The sequence below is a fragment of the Eptesicus fuscus genome, chromosome 4 (assembly GCF_027574615.1).
Source record: "Eptesicus fuscus isolate TK198812 chromosome 4, DD_ASM_mEF_20220401, whole genome shotgun sequence".
Classification (NCBI taxonomy): domain Eukaryota; kingdom Metazoa; phylum Chordata; class Mammalia; order Chiroptera; family Vespertilionidae; genus Eptesicus; species Eptesicus fuscus.
In genome coordinates this window covers 13,023,795-13,041,236 of record NC_072476.1, presented here as the reverse complement: position 1 = coordinate 13,041,236, position 17,442 = coordinate 13,023,795, and the positions used below count along the sequence as shown (strand labels likewise).

Genomic DNA, 17,442 nt, shown 5'->3' with positions numbered 1-17,442 from the left:
TGTGTGTGCCAGAATTTTAGTAATTAGTTTATGTTGTTGGAGAGTGGGAATTTTTGAGCATGCTTCCAGAGAGGCCGTGGACTATACCCCAGATAGAGTTGTCTGTGCTGACACTAGGCCAGGCCTTGAGATATGGTCTCGTGGCCCCTTCCCAGCATGTAGCCTTCTTTCATAGAACACTGTCAGCTTTCTGAAGAAAAGGATGACCCTGTGAATAACATGGTCGTCATTGGCATGATCCTGACGTTGCTTGGAAAAAACTGTTTTGTCTTGGGTTACTTGTTCTGCAAAAACCGGATGTGGTTAATGTGCTTAAAAGCGGTCCAACACAAAGGGTCACTGCTGCTCTCTGGTCTCCCTGCACGGAGAATGGCAGAGCAGTCACCCGGCTAGTCACTCGCCCGGTCGGTCGGCTAATAAAGGCTCCCTAAATTTTAATTTGGTCTGGGCTCCAGTGGTCATTCACTCACATCCGCTCCACAACATTGTGTGCCATGAGATGAAAAAGGCTGATAACTGCTGCCCTAGATTACATTGACTAGCAACCAGGCCTAAGCTGATCTGAATGAACTTTGTCCACATGAAGACAACCCCCTGTTACATTCCACCCCGATACATTCCACCTGGTTACATTACACATACCCACAGCCCAAGACACAGAGGACAGCTTAGGCCAAGACTAGGACCAGCACTCCGGGCTACTCATTCACCTCACGCCCGCAGGACCCGTTTTGGGCCCACAGGGCACTGCCGGCTGGACCCAACTTTCAGTATCGACAATCCTTCAGGTTCCAGAGTCTCCTTGTCTTCTTGCTTGCTTCCTGCCCTGAAACATTACAGACCTGGGGAGTCACCCTAAGTTAGCTCCATTTCAGGGCACCAGCCTGCACGGAGCTCACCGGGGAGACCCAGGCAGCGGAACCGGAAATATTTGCTTGGAAACCCGGAAAAAACTACATCTCCCAGCATGCCCAGTGAGCTATCGGTCTGGCGTTACTGGTCAACGCTGGAAAACTGGCCTGGCATTGATTGGCCGAGTTGTTCAGGTGGTTGGAGCATCCTCCCAGACACCAAAAGGCGGGCCCCTGTGGTCTGGGCTGCTGGGGTGCGGGGTGGGCTCCTAGTGGGCACCTGGCACCTGAGAGCGGGGAGGTGAGGCGGGGGTGGGAGGGCTTCCCCAGTGCGCGAGCCCTGGAGTCCCAGGAAGGATAGTAGGAGGAGTGAGAGGGAGCTCAGCAGACAACCTGCATTCTCACCACACCTCCGCACCTCTGTCCCCATCACCCCCGCCCCCAGGTAGCTGGAGAGAGGTCGCAGCCCCCTGCCCATGCACCTCGGGAGATTGGTCGCCACCACCCACCCCCAGTTCCCCATCCCAGCCTGGGGGGCCTGCTGGCCTCTGGTCGCCATCTGTGGGGTGATGGCCCCTGCTTGTACCTGCCTTGGCCTGGTGCTGCTGCTCACCTGCTCCACCATCCTGCCACAGTCCTGGTCTTGTCAGAGCCCATTGGGGCTGCCAGCACCATGTTGCAGAGGGCAGCCATGTTCTGCACTGCCCCCTGGTGTTCAGCACACATCATAGCGAGCGGTCAAACTCCTGGTTGAACAATTTGCATATTAGGCTTTTATTATATAGGATATATTTTTATTGATTTCAGAGAGGAAGAGGGGAGAGGGAGAGAAACATCAATGATGACAGAGTATCATTGATTGACTGCCTCTTGCAAGCCCCCTACTGGGGATCGAGCCTGCAACCCAGGCATGTGCCCTGACCTGAATTGAACTGTGACCTCCTGGTTCAAAGGTCAAAGCTCAACCACTGAGCCACTCCAGCCTGGTTTGTCTTCTATGTTTTTAACATCCCTCCTTGCATTAACAGCCTGGGGAGGATAGGGATATGACTTAAGTGTACATGTATAGAAATCTGTGAATATTCTGCAATCTCCAGTTCCTTTGGATACCTCATAAGTATATTTGTTGTATACACTTGTACTGTTGTTTAATGTTTTGATTTTACTGTTTTTTTGTGTATTTGCATCAGGCTTAGCTCTAGATTGCAAGCTCTTACTAGGCAGTGATTATGTCTGTCTGATGTGCAACTTGACATCTAATAAATGCTTTTGTTGTTGTTGTTGTTGTTGTTAATCTTCAACCATAGAGAGTGGAAGGGAAGGAAGGAGAGAGAAACATCAATGTGAAAGAGACACATGGATTGGTTGTCTCCCTTGACCGGGAATCAAACCCTTAACCCTTTGTGCATGGGCCAACACTCTAATCACTGAGCACACCAGCCAAGGCTAACTGCTTTTTTATGATGGCAATGAGGTGATTTTTTTTTTTTTTTTTTTTTTTACATTTAAGTGGTTTCAAAATTCAATGAGAATTTTGAAAACTGTTGGGCTTGTAGTTTAGACAGAGCCCATTAATAATGGAGGTAAAGTCATATGCTCCTGGGAACTCAGAAGAAAATTCCAATGATGCTCTGAGAGACAACACTAGACATCAAGTTCACCTCCTCTCTGTTCCACCTTGACAGAACAGGGGCAGCGATTAGTGGGTGGAAGGTGAGTGTGCGCTGGCTGGGGCTCCCAGAAATCTTTGCTCAGTTTTGGAGAAGAACCCCTGCAACTTGTGCTCGGCCACCAGCAGGGCACGCCTATGGAAATGCTAAGACCAGATGCATTAGAATTGCTACCAAGGTTGGGAACTGAAATTCACAGGCTCACTTCTGGTGCCCTGCTAGCTCCAACTCCAGCTGTTCTTTTCTGTATTCTGTTTGTCTGTTTCTCACTCTCTAGTTGCATTGTCTTTCTTACAGCTCATCAAATATACCAGGCTATTAACCTTTTGCACTCAGATGTCGAGATTAAAATTACTCTTTCGCCAAAACCGGTTTGGCTCAGTGGCTAGAGCGTCGGCCTGTGGACTCAAGGGTCCCAGGTTCGATTCCGGTCAAGGGCATGTACCTTGGTTGCGGGCACATCCCCAGTAGGGGGTGTGCAAGAGGCAGCTGATCGATGTTTCTCTCATCGATGTTTCTAACTCTCTATCCCTCTCTCTTTCTCTCTGTAAAAAATCAATTAAATATATTAAAAAAACAAAGAAGCATTTAAAAAAATAAAATAAATAAAATTACTCTTTGAATGTATCAATAATTTGAAATATAAAAAAATCCAAATAAATAAGTTTGTATGAAAAGAAACTCCAGTTTTTTATTCTACTGCCGCGCTTTGTAAAATCTGGGGTATTTAAAAAATTAAATCCTGAGTAGAATAAAGGAATCGAGAAAAAAGCAAGCGAGTGCAAAGGGTTAAATTTCTCAAGAATTGTGAACATTCTTTTCCTTTTACCTGGAATATACCCCCATCTCTGCCTCCTTTATTTTGCCCTCCTCATAGCACCCATTTCTCAGAGGGTTCCTCAATGGCCTGGCCCCTCTTCACACTGACAGATGCCAGGCAATAAGAAACAAGGTTTCCTCGGCCCTCCCTCCTGGGAGCACGCCCTTGCCTTTCCTTCCTCCCTACCCCCCAGGTGCTGTTATCATTACCTTACTCCCTCCCAAGCTCCAAGGACTCTTCCTTTGCCTGTATAACTTGTTTCCTAAGCCCATTTCTCCTACAAATTACTTTTTCTACCTCTGTGATTTACCAAATAAATGCTCTCCTATAGTTGGGGGAAAGAAAGAAACAAGGCTTCCTCAGGTTGGGTGACCGGACAGTGTACATTCTGTAGAGGGGCCCGGTCCTCATCCATAGGCATTGGTACCTATGCCCCATCTGCCCATCAAGTCCCAAGCCCAGGGGAGGAGACACCAGGCTTAGCTCCCCACTATTTTGGTCAGTTTAGGGGCCATCACCAATCCAGCACGCCACCCCAGGATGAGGGGTGCTCCCATGTGGAGGTGGGACAGGAAGGCAGAGACAATGTTACCTGCATTGTGTTGATAATTCTGCAACCAAATGCTACAGATTGGGACCAGCCAAAGATGACAGACACTCAGGAGGCTGCTATAATATAGTGAGGGTGAGATGAGGGCCTGTAGTGGGGGTCAAAGGAATGAGGAAAAAGGGTTGACTTTGAGATAGATTTAAAGGCAAAAGTAATAATTTAGTGGGATGAGAAAGCAGAGATGATGGTTGGTAGCTTTGTGGAGAGAAGACCTGTTGCCTCCTCATGAATTTACAGTTTTTCTAAACTTTCTAGGGAGATGCTTTAATCACAAGTGAGTGTGACATTGCAGTTATGGTGCATGCCATAGAGAAGAGGCACATCATGCTATGAGAGAGATTTCATTTGGCCAGGAAGGTCAGGAAGCCTATATTCTTCTGAGGAGAGCTGGGAGCAACACAATGACTTGGAGTTTATTGGTTGGAGACTTCTGGAAAGAGCACAGGGTAGTGGGCTGACTTCTCTAATGAAGAACCTTACAAGGACCTCAGCTAATGCGTCAGCTGACCCCATGTATAGTAAGCTTATCCTGTTCACCTGTACTTTCTCTGTTTCTAGGAAAAAACAGCCAGAAGTTGGAGAACCCAGGTGCCCAACAACACCCTATGGACAGAGTATGACGTTCCTAGGTACAGTCCCAGCTGGTATGAAGCTGTCCTCAAAGTATCCTTTGTAACACAATTGTCCTATCCCATCCACCTGCCTCAGGAGGTCCCTTACTCACTAGGAGCAAATTTCTTCAACAGAAAGGACTTTCTCCTTGGCTCTGATATCCCTTTCCTAAGGGTACATATCTGGCTTCTGATTGATCTACGACCTTCAATTCCTGGATAGAGCAGACTCTTACTGTCACCTTCTAGAACAGAACCTCTTTCCCAGGGAATTATCTTGCTCAATGTGGTATATGCCTCAGAACTAGACATACAGGGGCATGTTCTGCAGAGATGTCTGGGTCTCCAAATGTTTTACTTCACCTTCACCCTGAAAACAAACTTCCCTTGTGGGCTCCTTCTCTGTGTTGAGGAGCTAAGACCAACATATTTTCCCATCAGCATATGAGAGGATAAAAAAGCTGTGGTACATTTACACAATGGAATACTATGTTAAGCAAAATAAGTCAGTGAGAGAAAGACAAATACCACATAATCTCACTAATGAACAAAATAAACTGACCAAGAAAATGGAACCAGAAGCATGGATACATGGAACAGACTGCTGGGTGCCAGAGGGAGAGGAGGACGTGACTAGATAAAGAAGGTGAGGGGGTTAGTTAATGAACATATACTATACGCATACCCCATGGACACAGACAATAGTGTGGTAAAGGCCAAGGGAGGGGGAGGTGGGGTTGGGTAGAAATGGCCAAAGAGAGGGAAAATAGGGGATATCTGCAATAGTGTCAACCTTTAAAGTTTAAAAATTAAAAAAAAGACTGACAGATTTTTACAAAGCCTTTGTGTGGGGCATTCTAGAAGCTATAACATGATCCCCCTCATTCCCAGTTCTCTGCCTCTGCCCATTGCCTTTCCAAGGTATTGACAGAAACAACCAGGGATCCAGAGGCAAAGGCCTACATGACTGAAAGCCCAGCATCTTAGAACTTAAAACAATGAGGACAGCCCCCAAATGAAATATTGTCCCTTGTAAAGTGACAAGTTCCCCATTTATGAAAATTTCTAACAAGAATTTGGATGACGGTCTATTAAGGTATGGTAGAAGGATCTATGCAACAGCTGGACTATGGACAATCTTGGTTTTTCTTTCAGCAATAGACTGTGATTTTTAAAAATATTCCTCACCCAAGGATATTTTTCCATTGATTTTAGAGAGATTAGAAGAGAGAGGGAAAGACAGAGAGAAACAACGATGTGAGAGAAACACATTGTTTGCCTCCTACACGAGCCCTGACCAGGGCCTGGGCCAGGGAGGAGGCTGCAACCGAGGTACGTGCCCATAACTGGAATCGAACCTGGGACCCTTCAGTCCACAGGCCATCGCTCTATCTACTGAGCCAAACCAGCTAGAGCTAGACTGTGATTTTGAAAAGATTTGTAAAGTAGAATGTGGGGTAGTTAGAGACAGACTTGATCACCTTCCCAGTTTTGCTGTAGGTTGGCTTTGCCTGAGGCAGTGTTGCCCACTGGTCCATACTTCCAGTAATATCTAGACCAGACTCCTGAGAGCCACCCCGAGGGGGGACCAGGCCTCTTAAGGAATGAGGCATTTATGCTCCATGGAGCTTTTGCCTTAGCTAGGGTACTTATCATGCTGAGAGACATAACTCAGATTTTCTTATTTAAACCTTATTGAGTTGAAGAAACAGATTTGAAAGGGGAACTAGAGCCAGGGTTAGATCTAGGTCTGTCCAAAGCCAAAGTTCATTCACACTTGGTGCATGGTATGAATGTTTGTGTGCCCCCCAACTCTACCACAATTCATATGTTGAAATCCTAACCCCCAAAGATGATGGTATTAGGAGGCAGGAATCTTTTAGACATACTTAGTTCTTGGGGGTGGGAGGGGGGAGCCCTCATGAATGGGACCCTTATAAAAGAAACCCCAGAGAGCTCCTTCACCCCTTCAATCATGCTCACATGACACAGAGGACTCAGCCTGCTATGAACCAGGAAGAGGATTCTCATCAGAACATGACCTGCCTATGCTGACTCCTTGATCTTAGATTTCAAGCTCCAGAACTATAAGAAATAAATGTCTGTTGTTTATAAGCCTCCAAATCTGTGGTATTTTGTTATAGCAGCCCAAGCAGACTAAAAACACTTGGCTATGCTGAACTGTCTCTAGACACTCCTTCCTTAAAAGGTAAAAACCTCCCTCAGGGCATTGTCTTTGGTCTGAACACCCACACACTGCATGAACTCTACTTCTCTTCAGTATTACTTCCTGAGCTCTATCATTTCCTAAGAGTGTGTCACTCTCAGAATCCGTCAACTCAGATTTTCTCTCCTGATGATGAAAGCATACTGCTCCTGTCCTCTCCTGACAAGGCTGAATCCTTTGTATAGGTGCCCCCCCATCACTCGCAACAGACATGCTCATGTCCCAAGCCCCTGTTCTCATACCTCCCAGTGGGACACTGGTGAGCCCTAATTTGTAACCATCTTTAGATGTTCTGCCCTCCTTAAAGCTGCTCCTGAAGGGGATGCCGTCTCTCCCATCTTAAGTAAGCCCTTCCCTAGACCTCTGCACCTATTCTTGCTTGCAGGTACTCTAGAAACACTAGTGTATGGCACTACTCTCACAAGACTCTAGGCTCTCTGACAAACTTTTCATTGGGTTTTTGAAATTAAGGTATTTGCAAAACACCTGTATATGAATGTTCATAGCAGCATTATTCATAAAAAAGTAGAAACAACCCAAATATACATCAACTAATGAATGGATAAACAAAACATGATCTATCCATATAATAAAATATTATTCAGCCATAAAAAAGCACACAATAATGATATTTTCTTACATGGGGTAGCTGATTCCAAAACAGCAGATCAGTGTTTTGTGCTGAGACTCTTTAGTGGAACCATGCATAGGTGAAGGGAACAGGGGGAACCTACATCTGAAGAACTGAGTACAGTCCTGGCTGGTGTGCCTCAGTTGGAGCATTGTCCATACACCAAAATGTGGCAGGTTGAAGCCAATTAGGGTACATACACAGGTTGTGGGCTTAATCCCTGGTCGGGGCACATACAGGAGGCAACCAATTGATGTTACTCTCTCTTTCTCCCCCTTCACGTCTTTAAAATCAGACCTGCAAATGTGGCTGGATGCTGAGGAACCTTCTTCCAGGCCCTCAGACCCGCACAGGCACTCATTACCTTATCTGCCAAAGGAAAACTGGGCTGGGGGAGGTAAGGTAGCATCACCTTTTGGGAATGAGTGATAGTCAGAGTGGTGATTTTGTCACCTTTATTCAAGGTTCACTTTTGAACAGATACCCAAAGACATTAAGATTCAACAATTATCAGTTTTGTAATTAGAAGAGAGAAAACACATACACACAGGTTCAAAGTATACCAAAGGAACAGAGCTCTTATTTAAGGAAGAGTTTCTATCCCAACTCTTATATATAAGAAAAGTGAAAATCTATGTTCCTTCATGTTTTAGATCTTAGATATGCAAGAGATTTTGCAGATGTGATTATATTAACGATCTTGATGGGGAGATTATCTTGGATTATCTGAGCCTAATATAATCATAATATTCCTTATAAGAGGGAGGTTAGAGGGTCAGAATCAGAGAAGGTGATGTGATGACAGAGACTGGAGGGATGCACTTTGAAGATGGAGGGAAGGCCCTGGCGGGTTTGGCTCAGTGGATAGAGTGTCGGCCTGCGGGGCCTTCGGACTGAAGGGTCTCAGGTTTGATTCCAGTCAAGGGCACATGCCTTGGTTGCGGGTTCGGTCCCCGGTGGGGGGCGCGCAGAAAGCGGCCAGTCGATGATTCTCTCCCATCATTGATGTTTCTATCTCTCTCTCCCTCTCCCTTCTTCTCTGGAATCAATAAAAAATATTTTTTTTAAATGTTAAAAACAAAAAAGATGGAGGAAGGGACCACAAGCCAAGGAATACAAGCAGCCACTAGAAGCTGAAAAACACAAGGAAACAAGATTCACCTCTTAGAGCCCCCAGAAGGAACCAGGGCTACTTACACCTTGATTTCAGCTCAACAAAACTGATTTTGGACTTCTGACCTCTGGAACTCTGAGATGTTTGTGCTGTTCACCCATAAGAAATTAATACAGATATAAGTAAGATTAGGAAAGTTAAGAAACAACAGTGAAATTGGCGTGGAAAAAGGAGGTGGGGAGGGTAGGAACAGAATGAGGAACCAAAGAGGCCCTGACCAGCGAGAGGCAGCAGACAGGAGTGAGGTATAGTCTAGGCCAGCGGTTGCCAACCTTTTGAACCTCACAGACCATCAGTGGTCCATGGACCACCAGTTGGCGACCACTGCTCCAAAGGTTTCCTTAAACCAGTGATCACCAACCTTTTGGACCTCACTGACCACCAGTGGTCCATGGACCACCAGTGGCGACCGCTGGTCTAGGCCTAATAATGAAGATGAACTCTTCTAATAGCTAACGTATTTGTTGGGAAGGGGACTGTGGATTAGAGACTAAAGGGTCACCAAACCTTCTGACGAAGGCCACTGGGCTTCCATTAAGTCCACCTCTGCCCCAAAGACAAAAGGTTTCATCCACTGCATTCAACAGATTGTCACTAGAATCTCTGATTCAGACAGAAATGGGCCCCGAGGAGCCCCTGGCTCTTCAATTACTGACACTTATTTCTCTATTTCTCCTGGTGGCATATGGGCTAAGTCCAACAGCTAAAATGGTGGTACAACAGGTTCTTGTCCTTAAAGACCCTTTATCTTGTATGATACAGTCCCCCAACCCTAGAACTACTGACATTTTGGATCAGATAATTCTGTTGTGGGGGCCATCCTGTGCACTGTCGGATATTTAGCCGTGCTCCTGGTCTCTACCCACTAGGGGCCAGGAGCTATCCTTCCTTCCCCAACAATGTTTCCAGACATTGCCAAATCTCCTCTTGGGGGCAAAATGTACTCCCAGTTTGAGCACCACTGGTGTGCAGAGTGGTGCAGGGAGTGACATGCCATTAAGTCTAAGTATGCCTAGAACTTTTCAGAGAAGGATTTGCAGAGCAGGCAATTCTTGTGAAGTGAGAGAGGATGGAAGGGGGCGTGTTGCAGGCTCTAAAGGCAAAGGAAACTGTGTACAAATACCTGGAAGGCAGGAATGCAAGTGTGTGCACTTGACCCTTTGCTGTAAGGAAGAATGTAATGGGGAGGGAGGTAATGACAGCACAAGCCACAGTCCTGAGGTGACTGGCAGTGGCTTTAGGATACTGATGCTTTAGGAAGAATGCTACCTACCAGTTTTCTGCTTGAGATAGTGCACCCATCTACCAAAAGTTTTCTCTCAACTGGGGGATCAGCTGGCTTGCCCAGGGTAACTAAAAATTGTATAATAATTGCATTTTAATTTCCACTATGAGAGAATAAAGGAATGGGATTAGGTAATCTCTCAGGCCTAGTTCCAGGACTTTAACATCTTAAATAAGTATATTTTATCATTTTTAGAAACCTCATTTTGGCTTAATTACATATATAATTAACCCATTTCAATAATTCTTAGTAAACATACTGAAATAATCCAGTTTTAGAACATTTTCATTACCCCAATTATTCTGTTATTCCTAAAGCTACTGGCAAGTGAGAAAGGAGAGTCGTAAGGATTCCCTTTGACATCTGCTTAGCAGTCGACAGCCACTACTTGCTCCTTGTTGTAGCTTTTCCCTATCCCTTGGACAGGATTGAAGCAGCTGTGTAGATTTTCTTTTCCTAAATCAAGGGTGATTTGATATAAAAAGATCCCTCAATATGTGTGTGTGTGGTAAAAGCACTAATTACCTGGAAACCCTCTCCTCACACAAGTATGTTCATATTCTCCCTTCATGTGTCCTTTGTTATGAACAGCCAGGAATTACAGGAAGAATACTAGGGTATTTATATTCTAATGAACTTTTGCCTTGAAATTCTTGTGTATCACCCATCTTTATTAAAGAAGTGTGTGCATGATAAAGATTGCCTGATATAACAGCAAATGTATAACTATATATAGAATATACCCTTGAGGATAAATAAAGCAGTGCAGAAAAGATTTAACATGGGACAGGGACACCTGCAGGATCATCCTGATGCTCCTTCAGTGGTTATGCCCCACTCTCCAGCAGAGACCCCAGTTCCCTTTCAACCAATGCTCAGGCCTGCCATTTCTTTACCCTGTCACCATGCATGGTCATGTCCCCAACAGCTTCTTCTGGGATCCCTCACCAGAGAAATGTACACTATCATTCTCCAGGGACCTCTTGCGTTCTTTGTAAGTCCCACAGACAGTCTTTATAATTTATATGTAAGTAAGGGAAAGGAGAAACACGAATACCTTCCTTCTGAACAGAATGACCAAAGCTCTGCTTTCAGTCTCCATGGTGAAGTCTGTGATGCTGGTGAAGGTTTGAACTCTGGCGAAAGCTTTTCCCACACTGGCCACACTGGTATGGCTTCTCTCCAGTGTGGATCCGCTGGTGCAGTTTCAGAGTTGATTGCCGCCCAAAACAGTTGCCACACTCTCCGCAGGTATAGGGTCTCTCCCCTGTGTGGACTCGCTTGTGTCTTTTCAGCTCTGAATTCCATGTGAAGCTTTTCCCACAGTCATCGCATTTGTAAGGTTTCTTCACTGAGTGATTCGTCTGGTGACTAAGACGTTGCAAATGACTGCTCAGGCTTCTTTTACTTCCTTTGCTTTTCTTCAGCTCTCTCAGTGGATGGTTTTTTAGGGGGCTGCTGATATATTCCAGTTCCCTGTAATGTCTCTGGAAGTGAGTGAATGGCTTTTGTGCATTTGGGGGGCTGACCTGCCTTCGTGACAACCGGGATTCACTCATATTTGCCCCTCTTGGTTCAGGACTCTGCAGACGATTCCCTTTGGGTCTGCTGGGTGACACTGCACATGGCTTTGCTCCTTTAGCCCCTTCCTGTTGTGGATTCTCCTTGTTCTCACTTTTCATTCTGGGGGCCTCTATAATTAGAAAGAATCTGTTTCATATTCTGGGCTTCAAAGAAAGAACCTCAGCAAGAGTTATGAAATATACTGTAAGGTTTCTCAATCTGTGGTCCTCCACTGGCAACCTGCATTAGACTCATCTGGGGCACTTACCAAACAAGCAGACTGCTGAATCAGAATCTTTGTGGGGTGGTACCTGGAAATTGATGTTAAAGTTAGGAACCAACTTTAGGAAAGGCTTAGGAAAGGAGAAATAGGAAAAGCAAACCCAAAGGCCTGAGTATCAACTAAGGAATAAAAAGAAGAAAGAGAGTTGGAATTTCAACTTTGCAAATTCACTCTCTCTTCATGGACATTGAATGACCACCACTTTCTCTTCAAATAATGGTAAATCCAATGAATGTGGATTTCTTTTCCTTATAAAATTGACAGCATTTGTGTTTGGAACCTGGAATATGGGTTAGATATGCATCCTATTTATAGAAACTACCCAACTTCTAACCAACAGGATTGAGAATCAGGATGGAAATTAGCTGGAATAGCCCATGGGCTAGTCAGAGGATCCAGAGCTGTGTTATCCCATAGAATTCTTGACATGTAGGCAATATGTGTGTGTGTACATGTGTGCGAGTGCTATTCAATATACCAGCCACTAGCCACATGCAGCTACTGAGTACTTGAAATGTGACTAGTATGACTGAGAAACTGGATTTTACACTTTTAATTAATTTAAATAAGCAGCCCATGCAATTATAATCAATTGCTCTTCAACAAGGTTGACAAAACAACTCAATGGGGAAAGAATAGTCTTTTCAATAAATGGTGCTGGGACAACTGGATTTCCAGACGCAAAAGAAGGAAATTGGATCCCCACCTCATAACATATACAAAAATTAACTTAAAATGGATCAAAGACCTAAATGTAGGAACTAAACCAATCTCTCTTTAAATAAAACATAGATGTAAATCTTATGACTTCGAATTAGGCAATGGTAATTTACATAAGTGACCAAAAATACAAACAGATATAGAAAACAACAGATAAACTGGACTTAATTAAAATAAAAAAACATTTGTGCTTCAAAGAATACTACCAAGAAAGTAAAAAGAGCCCTGGCCAGTGTGCTTAGTGCTTAGAGCATCAGCCCAAGCACTGAAGAATCACAGGTTCAACTCCCAGTCAAGGGCACCTACCTGGGTTGTAGGTTCCATCCCCAGCCCTGGTCAGGGCTTGAGTGGGAGGCAACCGATCAATGTGTTTCTCTCACATCAATTTTTTTTTCTCTCTCTCTCTGTCTTTCCCCCTCTCTCACTCCCTCCCTTCCATTCTCTCTAAAAATCAATGGAGAAAACGATCCTCAGATGAGGATTAACAACAAAAAGTAAGAAAGTAAAAAGACAACCCATAGAATAGGAAAAACACTTGTAAACTCTATATAAGGGTCTAGTATCCAGAATATGTAAAGAACTCTTTCAACAATAAAAAGACTAACTCAATTTAAAAATGAGCAAAGGATCTGAACAGACATGTCTCCAAAGAATATGTAGGTGGCCAATAAACATATGGACAGTTGCTCAACATCCTTAGTTATTAGGGAAATAACTCAAAACATCCACGAGATACCACTTCCCACCTAATAGGATGGCTGTTATAAAAAAGACCACAGTAACTAATGTTAGCAAGGATGTAAAGAAAGTGGAATCTCCATAGACTGTTAGTGGGAATGTAAAATTGCACAGCCTCTTTAGAAAACAGTCTGGTATTTCCTCCAAAAGTTAAACATAGTTACCATATCACCCAGTAATTCCACTCTATAACCAAGAGCAATGAAAACATGTTCACTTGTAAATAAATATTCACAGTAGCATTATTCATAACACCCCAAAGTGGAAACCCACATGTCCAACAAAATTTCCATTAATATAATATCATTTAGCCTTAAAAAGGAATAAAGTACTGACACATGCTACAATATGGATTAACCTTGAAAATATGTTAAGTGAAAGAAGCCAATCACAAAAGAGCACATTTTACATGATGTTGGACAATGAAATGTCCAGAATAGGCAAATCAAGAGACAGAAAGTAGACAGTGATTGTCAGGGATTAGAAAGGGAGGGATGGAGAGTGACTAACAGGTATGCGTTTCTTTTTTGAGGTTATGAAAATATTCAGAAATTAGTGGTGATGTTTGCACAACTGTGTAATTATACTAAAAACCACTGTAATTATACTAAAATTCACACTTTAAAAGGGTGCATTTTATAGTATGTGAATTATATCTCAATAAATAACATCTACACAGTTGCATGGGGCTAGTGGCAACTATATTGCACAGTGCAGCTCTGAAGGAAGACACTGTTGGATCTCAGGAATGAGAAGCATGAGAATGTACAAATAAAGGAAGATAGTACACAGCCAGTTTCCTCTGCTGAGCCAGGGGAAGGGAGTGTGTGTGGTCCACTTTATTCAGGTCCACGAAGGCCACAGATTTTGGGACAGGACCTCAGCCAGAGTCACAATGATTTTCTATTGGATGCCCCAGTTCTTCTCCAATCTTGAGTTCTGAGAATCATCAAATCAAAGTGTTTCACTGACTGTAGCAAATCTGAAAGGATCAAGGCTCTAGTTTTCTTGTAACTCTCTAACTTGCTGACTATATCCTATATTTACTTCATCAAGACTGGCCAAAGGTCACTGTCACTCAGTTTTAGCAGTCACAGGGCTGGGCGGAGTAGGCCTGAGAGTTATAATGGCATTGTACCAGAGATAGGTAAGGAAGTGGACACAAAAGTTTAAAGCACAGAAAATGTCATAGGAGGAGGCAGAAAATAATATGGAGTGGGCTTTTTCTCTAATGAAAACAATACTCTGTAGGCCCCTTCTAAATACTAGTATAGGACCATTTTAAGTGATGAAACTCAGCTTGCATGGAAGTTCATCAGTGGTCATATTTGGATCTGTCTACACTATATAGGAAGCTCTAAAAGGGGCAGAAAAGCACTAGAACAGTCCTGTTGTGTACTGCATTGTCAAATAGTCATTAACAGAAAATAAAAACTAGTTCTTATGTGTAGTATCACTACCATTCTTTTTTTTTAAATATATTTTTGTTGATTTCAGAGGAAGGGAGAGGGAGAGAGAGATAGAAACATCAATGATGAGAGAGAATCATTGACTGGCTGCCTCCTGCATGCCCCACACTGGGGATCAAGCCCGTATGTAACCCAGGCATGTGCCCTGACTGGAAATCGAACTGTGACCTCCTGGTTCATAGGTTGATGCTCAACCCCTGAGCAACACCGGCTGGGCATATCACTACCATTCTAATTAGTGAATTTTTTTCAGGCATAAAGATCTACTATTACATACAACATTTAAAAAAAAATCATCATCTCGTCTATGGCTTTTCAGAACCATGAATGCTTTGATGGAGATGGAGACTGATGAGAGGGAGAGAGGAGGCACAGAGCATTTACCTGTCCCAGCCAATTTGGTGGCTGGCTCCAGAAGGAGTGGGGATTTCTCCCACTGATGGGGGCTAAACTGGTCCTGAAGTCCTGCCTGGAAAGGCTCGTCCAAACAGTTCTCCCTAGGGTATCTCCTAGGAGTTTGCAGCTGAAAGTCTGGCAGTTCCTGTTCTCCAAGCTGCGATCCAGTTCTCTCCAAGAGCACTTTCTGCCCCTGCATACAAACAGCCACCTAGGAACAAGCCCCATGCATTAGAGTGCAGCCAGAGGACTGACTCAAGGCAGCTTGACCTCTCACTGCTCTGTAATCACCCCTTACCCTGGGAATTCCTGATAATGGACTGGAGGTCAACTTTGATAGAGATTGCTGAAACTCTCAAAGAAAACACAGGGAAGGACATGGGGAATGACCAGAATGAGGCTGCTTCAAATCAGCCAATTCTTCTTGAGTGGAGAATCCTAAAGCTTGGGCCTTGCTCAAGGCCTGGAATCAAAGTCATTAAAGAGCAGGCGCAGACAACATGACACTGGTTCAGCAGATTCCCACCCTATGCCCACCTGCCTCCCAACTACTGAAAACAGGCTCTGTAGAATTGGGAAGCAGTGTGGTAAGGGCCATTAAAAACCATCTTTACCTAATAAATTGTTCTGCCCAAGGCTCTAAGAGGACTGCCCACTCCTGTTCCCTAACCACTTCCATTCCCCAAAGCAAATGGTTGTTTGCTTCCTGCTGAGGATCCAACTTTGGTCTGACTTTGAGTGTGAGGGTTGAAAGGAATACTAGCCAACTGAGCTGTGACTTCCTGATCCAAAGGCAATATGCAAGACACTTGACTGGAACAAGGTTCAATGAAGTTGCTCATAAATCAAATTCCTACCCAACAGGATTATGCTGTCTGCTAAGAATCCTGATTGTAGGAAACCTTCAAAAGGAATGGAGGGGAAATCTGTCAGCAAAGACTCAATAACCTTACTTGATCCTCCACTTTGTCATGGAAGCGCCCATGGGTGGGTTTTCTGAAAACCTGGTACATCTGGGGGTAGGGGAATGTTCCCAAAATAGAGGCCAGAAAACATGTTTGAAGCCATCTGGTCCATTTCTGGGCTCTGATTAGAGAGGGCTCAGAAACCAAACACTATCCTGATGGGGGTGAGGGGAATCCTACGGACCATTAGCGAAGACCCTCCTTACCCATTGCTTTGGTCTCTTGGCTGCTCTGTGAAAATCTTCCACCAGAGTCACCATCTCCTTGCTGCTCATTGGACATCGATGCCTGAGCCGAGCCTGGATTTCTGGGGGCAGGATGTTCAGGAACTGCTCCAGCACCAGCAGCTCCAAAATCTGCTCTTTGGTGTGCACCTCCGGCTGCAGCCACTGCCAGCAAAGCTGTCGGAGCCGGGAGAGTGCTTCTTGGGGTCCAGACACCTCTTGATAACAAAACCGTCTAAAGCTCTGGCGGCAGACTTCAGGACTGGGGCAGTCTTTCTGCAGAACCGCCCCCCGCTTCTCTTCTAGCTTTGTTATGATATGTCTCTCTTGCTTGGAAGAAGCCTGAATGTGGGACTGAGAGCTCAAAGTTATCTCCATCTTAGCTGCCATTTTGGGGCTCAGGAGACAGCTTTTTCCTCCTCGTAAACAGCTCAAGCCTGAGGGATCATAGCCCTGGAGAAGTCTTTCTAAATGCTAGAAACGACGTTCTTCTGAAGATGTGGAGGACAGGATGCAGACAGGCCCTTCTCATTCACTGGCCTTGACTCCAAACTCCTGAAGACAACACAGTCCCTGGGAGTGGAAAGAGTCTGTCTTTCCGATAGTTTCTAGAACTATCTTGTGAAGGAGAAAAGTCAGAAAGTCCTCAAAGGAAACTGTGGGGAAATACTGCTTTTATTTCACCGAGGAGCGCACCAAGTCTCAGAAGAAATGCGCAACATGACCTAGGAAAAGTTCAAGTTGTCAGACAGCCTCCACCAACTGTCCTGTATTCTGGTCGGGCAGACCTCCAGCATCTCACCACAGGGTGATCCCAGGCAGGCCGCGGCGCACGCCGGGGGTTGGGAGTCGGCGAAAGCCTCCTACTAGGGAGCAGAGGCGTCGGAGACACGGTGGTGGCTCGTTCCAGAGGCTCCGAAGGCCCAGCCGTTCCGGCCTCCGAAAGAGCCCGGCTCGGGCTCCGCGCCCCAGCTAGCCCCGGGCTTGACGAAGCTCCGGCACTCCCGGCGCGGCTCAACTTCGTGTCCGCGTACAAGCCCGGGCTGGCCCCTGGGAAGGCGGCGTTGCCGACGGGCTGTACCCCGCGCCCACCGGCAGCGGACTCACCTCACTGAGTATCAGAAAACCAAAACCCAGGAGCCAGGGCTGGGGGCGGGGCAGAACTTCTCGTCGCAGACACTCCCACTTACTGCGGAGGAACTACG

General features: G+C 45.1%; 1 protein-coding gene across 2 annotated transcripts; it reads right to left on the bottom strand.

The window, feature by feature from the left end:
- Positions 1–1,443: 1,443 nt before the first annotated feature.
- ZNF174 (zinc finger protein 174) lies at positions 1,444–17,395 on the bottom strand. Of its 2 annotated transcripts, XM_054714659.1 has the most exons (4): positions 16,220–17,395; positions 15,037–15,259; positions 10,937–11,572; positions 1,444–1,597 (listed from the first exon to the last, which is right to left on the bottom strand). In XM_054714659.1, exons 1-3 carry the CDS (start codon positions 16,625–16,627, stop codon positions 10,971–10,973), a joined length of 1,233 nt encoding a protein of 410 aa, XP_054570634.1. In that variant the 5' UTR covers positions 16,628–17,395; the 3' UTR covers positions 1,444–1,597; positions 10,937–10,970. The 2 variants fall into 2 exon arrangements, with proteins under 2 accessions (XP_054570634.1, XP_008139880.2); XM_008141658.3 differs by lacking the exon at positions 1,444–1,597 and having other exon boundaries at positions 10,196–11,572.
- Positions 17,396–17,442: the final 47 nt, after the last annotated feature.

What these genes read in the sequence shown, in the direction of transcription:
- ZNF174 (XM_054714659.1), bottom strand. Translation starts at nt 16,627, where the DNA reads ATGGCAGCTAAGATGGAGATAACTTTGAGCTCTCAGTCCCACATTCAG. An exon ending in CCAAGAGACCAAAGCAATGG is followed by an intron (nt 15,260 to 16,219) that starts GTAAGGAGGGTC and finishes GCTTGTTCCTAG; the next exon opens with GTGGCTGTTTGTATGCAGGG. An exon ending in CACCAAATTGGCTGGGACAG is followed by an intron (nt 11,573 to 15,036) that starts GTAAATGCTCTG and finishes TTCTAATTATAG; the next exon opens with AGGCCCCCAGAATGAAAAGT.